The sequence below is a fragment of the Acanthisitta chloris genome, unplaced genomic scaffold (genome assembly GCF_000695815.1).
Source record: "Acanthisitta chloris isolate BGI_N310 unplaced genomic scaffold, ASM69581v1 scaffold32516, whole genome shotgun sequence".
NCBI classification, from domain to species: domain Eukaryota; kingdom Metazoa; phylum Chordata; class Aves; order Passeriformes; family Acanthisittidae; genus Acanthisitta; species Acanthisitta chloris.
In genome coordinates this window covers 65,318-75,790 of record NW_008678162.1, presented here as the reverse complement: position 1 = coordinate 75,790, position 10,473 = coordinate 65,318, and the positions used below count along the sequence as shown (strand labels likewise).

The 10,473-nt window shown below is 36.6% G+C and overlaps 1 protein-coding gene across 1 annotated transcript in view; it reads left to right on the top strand.

Moving 5' to 3' along the window:
• COL24A1 (collagen, type XXIV, alpha 1) overlaps nucleotides 1-10,473 on the top strand; it is a gene marked incomplete at its 5' end in the record, with an annotated part of 128,336 nt that overhangs the window by 56,008 nt on the left and 61,855 nt on the right. Inside the window, 3 exon segments of the mRNA XM_009076774.1 lie at nucleotides 3,585-3,638; nucleotides 8,053-8,106; nucleotides 9,404-9,448. Coding sequence (XP_009075022.1) covers nucleotides 3,585-3,638; nucleotides 8,053-8,106; nucleotides 9,404-9,448 — 153 coding nt within the window.

The following is a 10,473-nucleotide window of genomic DNA, read 5'->3' as shown; positions in this document are numbered from 1 at the left end:
GAGAAGGGACTATCGCAGTCCCTGGAGATATTTTCCCCCCATGCTGCCCTTGCATCCTGATCCCCTCAAAGGCTGCTGAGGAGCTAGAGGCTGTGAGGATCAGTGACCAGTAGTGCTGCCAAATGTCATGTGACAACAGTTTGGAGTGAGTGGGATTCTGCAAATGTAAGAGAATTCCTTGTGGAAGTGGAGTGTAATTTCCAAACATTTCTGATATTCTGCTTCCCTGTTAGCAGCCACATGGAAAAACAAACAAAAGGAAAGCAAAAGCTTTTGCAGATCTCTCTTCTCTGAGGCACTAAGACATGCCCTAATGTAGTAACAATCTGATCATCTCTGCTTTTTTATTTTTCTTAATTAAACATTATATGGATCAATGAGAGGAATAAATATGTGAATTTAATATTTACATGCTCAGTTCAAAAAGCAACACTTTCATAGCAAAATTGAAGCACATTTGTGTTGAGATAGCTGGTACTTCAGATTTTTCTGATGTCACCTTTCTATTTATTAAACTGAGTGAACTCCAAAGTGCTTTGCTGGCAAGAGGCCACATCTGCAGCAAGATTTTGAAAATAATTTGTATCCTACCAGCTGCCAGGTTTCTGGCTGATGGGAGGTTAAGAATCTATACTTTGCATTTCCTTGGTAGAAGTCATAATATGGAGTGATGTTTTGTTTTGGATAGTCTCTACTGAAAATCATGTTGCAGCTGGAAACTGTACTTTAATCTCCTGGCCTTTCACTTAGGGAAGAATAATGAATTTTTAGTCTGGAATAGCTTCACAGGGAACTGGCTGCTGAATAACTCTTGGCAAATTTAGATAGCAGTAGAAATGTAGACCACTTCACTACTTGGAATCTGCATGGCAAGAACCATTGCTGAGGTGTTTTAAGAACTCCTTTCTGGTTCATTCATTTTCTGGGATTGTCTTAATTGTCGTAATCCAGGACACAAACAGCCACTTATTTCATAGATTATTAATATAAGAACCTCTTGGAAACAGTGTTCTAATACTGTCATAGCATCTGCATTTTCTCTGTATTTGTGCTCAAGAAGAAAAGTCTTAATCCAGCTTCACAGTAGAGATAAAAATGATGAAGATTTTGAACTTTGAAATGCATTTCTAGTACTGATGCTCTCAGACCATAGCCCTAGTGCATTCTAAGACTTTGCCTGACATGGAAAGGTCTCCAAATACAATTATTGTTCTAACTGTAATAGTACTTGTCAACACTTACATCTCATGGTCCTTACTGAATTCCTTCTAGAATTTACACAATAAATAAATAAGATGTATTCCCTTATAAAAACATAAGAATCTTTCTAAATTCACAGTTTTCTTGACAGATTGTTTTTTTGAATGTTTGCCATGAGGGAAATTATCTCTGTGTCAGCATTTAGCACTCATTCACATTAGAAAGTTAAAGATTTGCAGATGTACAAAACAACCCACCCCTTGGTAACTATGTAATGCCTGTAAATCAGCAAATTTAAAATTAGGGAAGGATGAGTTAGAGACTTCCAGAGAATCGACTTAACTCTTCAGTGTGTTTCAGTAAATAGGTGTGGCCAGGATTTTTGAAAGAAAAACCTTCTGGGTGAGCTATATAGAAATGTAGGCTGTGGCAAGTGAGTACTTTAGGTATCAGTCTGGGTGTCTTGGCCACAAGTAAATGGTATGCTCTGTGCCACCTAGAGGCATGTTGGAATTGCTGCACAGCTCTACTAGTAATTGCTGCTTTATGGCAAAAAGGAACTAAACCGCTGTGATGTTTTGTGCAATGTTGAGAGTTAGAGCTGTTCCACTTATTTTGGAAACTCAGAATGTTTTAATCTTTAGTGGTTTGCTTTAACACTTGTTAGCATTCAAGTGCTAAACCTGATTCTTTAAAAACAAATATTAATTCTGGTTCATACTTTGTTTTATAAATTTATTTTTATTTAATGTATAAATGTACCTAAAGATACTTACATCCCATCAAAATCTCTACTTATATATAAGTACTATAATGCATATATACTTATATATAAGTACTATAATACATCCTGTGAAGAACAGCTTATAGAAGAAAAACTAAGTGGTATTTGAGGGTAAAATAATATTTTCTTTTAATTTTCTTGCTTTAATAAGATTAATCTTTACCTTTCTGGTAAGTGTTTTGGTTGATAATGTCAGAAAATTAGGAATTACCTGCAGAAATGTGTATTGTCTATATTATCTGTATTTGAAGCTCAAATGTTCTTAAAGAATAGAGTATGCTTAACTATTATCCACATAGGGAATTTATTTTTTTAAATACCTCTTTCTTGCCTAGAGCACCTAAAATGTGACTCTTTAGCTTTAACGATGAGTTGTATTAGCCTGCCTTAGTATGGAAGAGAGCCAGAGAGAATTTCCCAGTGGAAATTCTCTATGAGGTATTCTTTAAATTGTTCTGAATGTACATGATACTCTCATTTCCATTACTGGAAAAAGTATATATGTAAAGAGTGATGTTGATAAGTTTTAACCTGTAGTGATTTTCTCTTAAGGAAGAAGGAAACTTGGTTTTGCTAGTGTTAGACAATGGCTGTGCACAGATGTAGTGATGAATATTTTGATCAGAGAAAGTGGCAGTTTTGCTGTTTTCAGATAGTCAAGATTTAATGAAGTTGTAAGAGGTTATAAAAATAACAAAATCAAATAGTATCTCAGCAGGTGACTGAGTGAGCCCTGTGCTAACTAAAGGGTCCATTACCAATGCCTTATTTTATCCAACAAATATAAAGATCAGGTATCGTCTCTGGATATTTATGAAATTTAGCTCACTACTGTATTGCATAATGGTTAGCTGCATCATTGTCTTTCCTTAAAATGCACTTATCCCATATAAACCTAATGTAGCACTGAATTCCTCTGACACAGAGGCATCTTCTTGGTGTCTCACTCCATGCCTACTGGCCAGATGGTTTGCAGTGATAATTTTAGCTGATTCATTTCCTGTGCATATTTAGTTTTCCTTTGCCACCAGCTTGACCTATACCACACAGCATTTCAAACAGGCCTATTCTGAATAATGCTGCATGCTGCTGACCTTCAGGTACTGCCAGCCAGACCTAGATTATCACCTGCTGATTTGGAGGCAAAAGCTTCCTACCCTTTTCTTAACCTTGCAGTGATCTTGTTCTGAAAGTGTGGCCAAGGTTTAAAGGGCTTCAGCTGCTCTCTAAACTTCTTTTGAAAACACTAGAATTCATGAGGACAGGACCTGCTGTTGGCTGCTTTTGGGGGTTTTGTGCATCAAAATCAATCCGGGGGTTTAATTTCAAACATTGCTTAATGGATAAAAAGTCTCATGCTAAGAGAAATTAAACCCATGCTGACATCTGCTAAATTGAGTTCAATGAAAGCTGCCTAAAACCTGTCACTTATCCAAGTCCTCTCAAGGAAACGTAATACATTTTGATGGTTTGGGGATGGTAGAACAAATTTCTTTCTTGTTTCTGTGATTCAGGTTTGTTGAATGAATGAATAGAATTAAAATAAGTACATTGGAAACATTCTTACTCTGCAAATCATTTGCCTGTATGATTTCTGTAGGGTTTTCCAGGAGATATTGGTGTACCTGGATTGAACGGTCCTGAAGGTCCTAAGGTAAGATTATATGAAAACCTATTAAAAATACCAGTAAACAGTGTAAATCTCTGAGGAAAAGGCTCTGAGAGATGGTCACTGGCATTATGAGGAGATAATCTTACTGTCAGAATACAAGTACTCTGCCTCAGGTATTTATATCAGGAAGTTATCTGAATGTTTAATGTTGTCCACACAGTTATGGGAGTAACTACTGTGTTAGGTGGAAGTATGTAATGGCAAGTGTAAGAAAATGCTGTGTAGTCAGAAAGCAGCATATATTTCACCTGTATTTAAATTAAATAGAATCCGTGTGAAATGGATGCAGATCTCCAATGCAGATCTCCATAGTCTCACCTGATTAATACAATTTTTTTAAAACAATTTTGGAAAGAAATAGTAGCTGAAGATATGGAAAAATGAGTAAAAGTCCCATGCTGGATTTAATTATGGATAAAATAATAGATTTAATAATAATGGATAAAATTTTTCAACAAAAAAAAGTGACTGTGCCAGAATAATTTAGCTTCTGATCTTTACAAGACTAATATTTTAGACCGAGCTTAGGCAGTAATTCACAAGTATAGAGTTTTCAAGGAAGCTTTAGATGAAAGCAAATATGTGAATTTTTTGTTTGAAATGGAAAAGGTGTAGAGACTAATAAAAAAAATGCAGATGGGTCAGAAATTAACCCAGTGGAAAATGGTTGAATAGTATCTAAAGATTGACTATTTGTTGTTGAAAGGCAAATAGCAATGAAGTCCCTCACTCACCAGGCTTGGGGCTATTCTTACATTGTGTTTCCTGTGATAAAGTGGCAAATATGATAGAATGAAATGTGTACCTGAAACAAAGTTGAGCATCTGTAGATGATCTAAAAAACTTTACATTGTGCTAATTCATCCCACTTCTGTTATTTCTGATGGATTCAAGGAATGGCTAAAACAATAAATCCTACTGTAAACTCGGAGAAAAGACATTACTAGATGTCTCTCAAATAAAAGTACATTAAGGCAGATAGAAATTAAGTGAAATTCTAGAACACAAGGCAAGATGTCTCATTAATGCCACTGCACAAAGCATGAGAAGACTTTATCTAAGTAGTACAGTTCTGAGCATTTGTATTCAAGGAGGACTCAATCAAGTGAGACTAGATGCAGTAAAGGATACTTGAATGGCTGTATTCTGAGAGGCAGTTTATTTATTGTACCAAAGTGAAGGGCCTTTTTGAGCTTGAAGTAAACCAGAGGTCAGATATTGGTGAGACAAAAGAACTGTGCAAGACCAACAGTACAGCTGGTCCAAGAACAAAACATACAGGTTGTCCATGAATAAAGAGATATAGAAATGACAGAATTTTCTATTGAATTGTGAAATTCTGTGGCAGAATACTCAAGAAAACAAAAGACGGGGAGAAGTAAGTAATTCAATTATATAGTCTTGAAGATTGTAACGATCCCTCCATGCCAAAGCTAATCATTCTTGAGAACATCTCAAATAATCCAGTGGCCAAAGCCATAACCAGTCTTTTCTGCATCTCCTGTCTTTCATCCATGTCAAGAGCCTTGTACCAAAATAGCTCAGATATTAATCTACTAGGAAGGCTGAGAACTAATCATCTGATGTAGCAAATTGAGAAGTTAAAATATGTTTCTAGAGGCAGGTGTGGACCTTTTCTTTAGTTCTGATTTGTTGCTTTGCTAACTTGTTTGTATGTATATATGTATAATGTCAGTAGCCTTTCATGAATGAGTTTGCCTGACCATTACAGTGGAAGTTGCTCCTGTGTTTCTGAATTACCAGGGCCCTTAAAATAAAAAATCCTGTTGATGCAAGACTCTGTCTAGGGGAAATAGAAGAGAAATACAACAGTTCTTAAACTGCTTATCAAATTTTGTCCTCCAAGGTGCTACCTGAATGATGTAACTGAGATCTAATCCCTGTTGCCCTGTTTCTTCACTGAGATCATATCATTGCACATTCTATCCAAAGTAGTTTTGTTAGAATTCAGTTGATATTTAATACATGCATTACTGATTTATTGCCTTTTCACAGATTCCAGAAAAAAAAGTACTAAAAGGTAGCCTGCAAAGTTTAAGCCTCTGTGTTCCTCTGATACAGAAATAACATAGCTGGACAAGATTCAGTGCTCTCCTCCACATTTGGTATTAGAGACAGAAAGCTTAGAGAGGCTGCCCTAATCATGGAGAACTGATGTCTTACATTTGAGAAGAAAGATTACCAAACTGGAAAAACTCTTTACAGTGCTTCTAGTACTGAGGGAAAAGAACTGCCTAACTCTGGAAGTGTTTGGCTTTTGGGATTCCCAGCTGTCTTGAGTTGACTGCAGTTCTAAAAAAATTCCTCCAGCTTTTATTTTTAGAAAATGGTTCTCACTGTGCTGCTATTTTCCTCATGTTTTTGTTTATGCTTCCTCGGAAGCAATACACATTTTAAAAGCCAAGAAAGCAGGGTAAGCTTTATTTTTTAGCAGTTGGTGTGGGAGAAATTCAACCTCTTGGTGGGAAGTTTAAGCTCTGTTGAGTGTGATCAGCAGTCTCTAAATGCCAGTAGAAGTTCTGGGTTATAAATTTTCCCTAAATTAGTGCAGTAATCAGCAAATCTGACCTCTCTAAATCTGTGTTCAAAGGATTTATTAGTTAATTTGGTCTACAGAACATTACTCAGCTTGGAAACAATACTTCAGGTGTTTGATCTTGATCCATCACTTATTAAAAAAAATAACAAACACATTTGAAAAAAAGAAATAAGAATGTTTTCAAGAAGTTTTGAAATAACTTAATTTGTTTCCTGTGTTATTCCTGCAAGTATTTATGCTCTCTAACTGAGAAAAGTGAGAGGAAAAATGGTCAGAATATGCTGATTACCACTGTAGTTTTCCCAGCAGTGTGTGTTGTACCATGGAAGCAGTAGAGAGCTTCCTTCCTCTGTTCACTTAGGTTGTTTATACGGCACATTTAACAGAAGTGGCTATTAGGAGTTTCACCTCTTCTGAAAGGGATGGTCAACAGGGAAGTTACATATATGAAATACAGGATACCTCCATTTGCTGACTCTCCTGGTTTTTTTCCGGGCACTTTGGTGCACGTGTAATGACTACTTTAGTTTTCTGTTTGCTGCCTGAAACCTCAAAGAGGAGATGGAAATTTCATTTAGTCTTAATATGCACTTTACAGCGTGGGACATTTTTTGGATTCAGTTAAGAGCAGTGGAAGTGTGTGTAGAGTAGCAATGTTGCTACCATTTCCACTGTGCAATTACATTGTACTAAAAGCTATATGTCCTAACGGGCTTTGCTGTTAGAATAAAACAGCAGTTGTGTCAATGAAAAAAATTTATGACTAACTGTGTCAGAATATTAGTTATATACTGCTACTGAAAGCCCTCCTGTCACTTTTGTGGTGGGATGTCAAACAGCAGTGCACCCCAGTCCTTCCCAGACTCTTTAAGGAAACTCAGCACCTTGAGGTGGCCTGTTCCATTTTTCTCTTCCATTTTCTTTTGTGTGCTAAGTAAATTGTTACTGGACCAATACCTGCACCTTCTGTCTAGACTTCAGCTTTATTAGTACGCAATTAATAAGGCTTACCTTGGAACTTTCCCACCATTGCTTTTTTCAGAGGCTAATCATATCTCTCCTAAAGGACAGTTTCTTTGTTCTTGTTGCTTTCCCTGATATTGTTAAGCTTAGTTTTCCCAGATCATTAATATGTTTGTACAAATTTATTTTTTTTGTCCTAGGCCAGGTCAAGTGCTTTTCCCAATTACTACCATTGTAATCAGGATGCCTGAGGCTTTTCACACACTGCTAGCTGCAAAGTCATTTTAACACTTTTGAAAATGTTGGTGTGAACAGTTATGAAAACTCCAAGTTGGCAGAGAATAAGGTGCTTTATCTCTGGGAAGCTGATTATAATCCTAACAGAAGAGTAAGGGCTGAAAATCACAAGTAGTTTTGGATAAGCTAGTAGTTTGAATTCACTTTGTAATTCCTTTCTATTGCAATGTTGTCATCACATGTTATTCTAAATGCTACCTAAATCAAAGATCTGTAAGAGTTACATTGCTGATGCTCTAATTTTAATATGATGGTGTGCTTTGCCACTTGAAGAAGAGAGCAATTGTTCTTTTGTGAGCTCAAATATTTTCTTACTTCCTCCTCAAAACATCACAAGAAAAATTCTTCCGATAAATCTGTGTAGTAGAAGTTTGTAAGTACTCAGTTTTCCAGCAGATATTAAAATTCTCCTGCATCTTCTCCTGGCTTTCTAAGGGAACTCCTATGAACAATGGTAAGAAATAAGGCCTGCTTCCTCAGTTTTGCATTTTTGTCCAGGTTTGTAGAAGCAGAGAAACTAGACCAACATGATTGTTAGTGGATGTAAGTTCTCACTGTATTTGTTTGGATGTTTAGGGATCTCTGGGTGACCGAGGGCCTCCAGGGCCACAAGGCCCCAAAGGAGTTGAGGTAAGATCAAAAAAGTATCCAATCAAGAGATGTTTCAAATAAACACTTGAGGGGTTAGAGGGTTAGACAACAATGGTTAGGTGTGTATGGTGTTGTCATGCAAAATTTGAAGTTTCATTTGCATTTTGACAGGTGTTCAAGAGCTTTTAACAGTCATGGGGCTGTTCATCCATTATGTGGTTTATTTTAGTTATTTCAGTGGAATCTCAGATAATATGTGTCCAGAGTTGAATTTTAAACTGGGGAGATGGGAGGTGAGGGGGAAGCATGGAGATAGAAAGCATATATCAATTTAACTACAGTGTCCTAGGTACACTTAAGTAAACAGACCCCTATTAACTGAAAGGGGAGAAAGGCAATTCTTCATCTTTATAGATTCATTGATTATTCTTAATTCATCATCATAAAAATAAAAATTCATGTCTTGTAGGCTAAAAGTAATTAGCATTAGAAATAATTTAATAGATAGACCCCTAGACTTCAGTTATGGGCTTCCATGACAGGTATTGAATGAGCAAAAACTAACAGTGGCAAAATGATCTGTTTAATTAGAAGCCAGGAAGCTGCAGGTAGGATTTCCTAATCTCTGTTTCGTGTCTCTTGTAATTGAAAACTTTGTGTACCACTACCTCCAAAACTTGGAGAAAATCTCCCATACTGAGAGACTTGAATCATAAAATGATCACAGCATGACATCCTGGCGCAGCACTGATACGAACTAATCCATACTTACGAGTGAACTCTGGAGAGTTAACACTGCAGTTCCCCATCATGCATAATTATATCAGTGCCCTGTGCAGCACAAGCACAGTGTCTTATTTCTTTTCTTACATACCTGACAAGCCTGATGCCCAACCTCCCTGCATCCCTGAGAAAAGATAGGGATAAACCCTGGCAAAGTGTCATAGCAAGATGGAAGAGAATAGCAGCAATGTTCCTACTGCTTTTTATAGTCATGAAGTGTCAAATGTTGCTGGAAGAAAGTAACTGCAGGGCAGTCAGAGCTTGATCCATCATTTCTGAGTCTCTTCCTGCTCAAAATGATGAAAATATTGCCATCATGGTAGGTATACCAAGAGTTTCACAGCCTTTCTGGCTGCATGTAGTGGCTACATAGGGAATGACTTTCTGGCTTAATTAATTTGTTGGTCTCTCTTACAGTGTTTCTATCAGACTTGACTCATACAAATACATATAAAGCAAATTTAAGATGATATAATAAATACAGTTATCTGCAGAGTTTCTTTTTTAGAGCTAGGCTTGGCATCAAGATAATTGAAGTCCTGATTTCTTTTAGGGAGAAGTAGGACCAGCTGGACCTATCGGAGGAGTCGGCCCAAGAGTAAGTATAAGAAATTGTGTTAATGCTGGCTATTTTGCAGCAGGAGTACCACTTTAAAAGGTAAATTTACTGTGAAAAGTGGCTGTGATAAAATGGCATGTCCTGAATAAATTTGTGTATTTACTCAGCACATGCTCAAAGCAGAGCTGGGAGCAGAAATGATTTTCCATACAAAAGATTTGAAAGGAAATCATGGCCATGGTACACAAAATAAAACTTTTGAAAAGGAAAGAGGAAATAACAAACTGCTGAGGGTGCTCATCTGAGACAGACAAAGCCACCTTGCACTTCCTAGGGACTGAACTGGCTGATATATCAAAATGTTTAAGTTGGAGATGAACCCACTTGAATCATATGGAGAAATGTAAAGGACTTAAGGCTTTCAGAAATCTATCTGAAACCTAGCAGATAGTTACTGAACAGTAAAGCTGGAATGTCACAATGCTGTTTATGCTGACATGTTTTAAAAGACAGAAGTTTAAAACTAGCATCCAATTTTTTTGTTGGTTATAAAAATATACTAGGGTCTAAGAGTATTTTAGTGAACTTGAAGCTTACTTTTAGAAAAATTCTAAGCTAAAATGAATACTACTCTGCACTAGGGATTGCAGGAGTGTCACTAAGTTTACTGAGTGCAATCTGATCTTCTGCCTTTACTTGATTTGCTTATGTGTGATAATAACTGGCTTGGTCTTCATTCTGGGTGACTTCCCATTTCTTTCATGAACTTGAGAAAGTCTTTCCCACTGTTTCCTGCTTTTAGGATGGATATATACCTATGTCATTTTTCCTGTTCATTAGCTAGTCAAAGCTGGGAATTTGTTTTCTATTAGAAATAATATTAAAACATTTATTTGCCACATGGATTAGATATTAAAAACAAATAAACAAACCACCAAAACAAACAAGCAAGCAAAAAACCCCAAATATAGCCCCCACACACGCACACAAAAGTCTTTGTTTTTCAGCTGAAGAAAACAAGCAAAAATTAAACAGAATTTCAAAACATTCTGTAATGTAGTTCA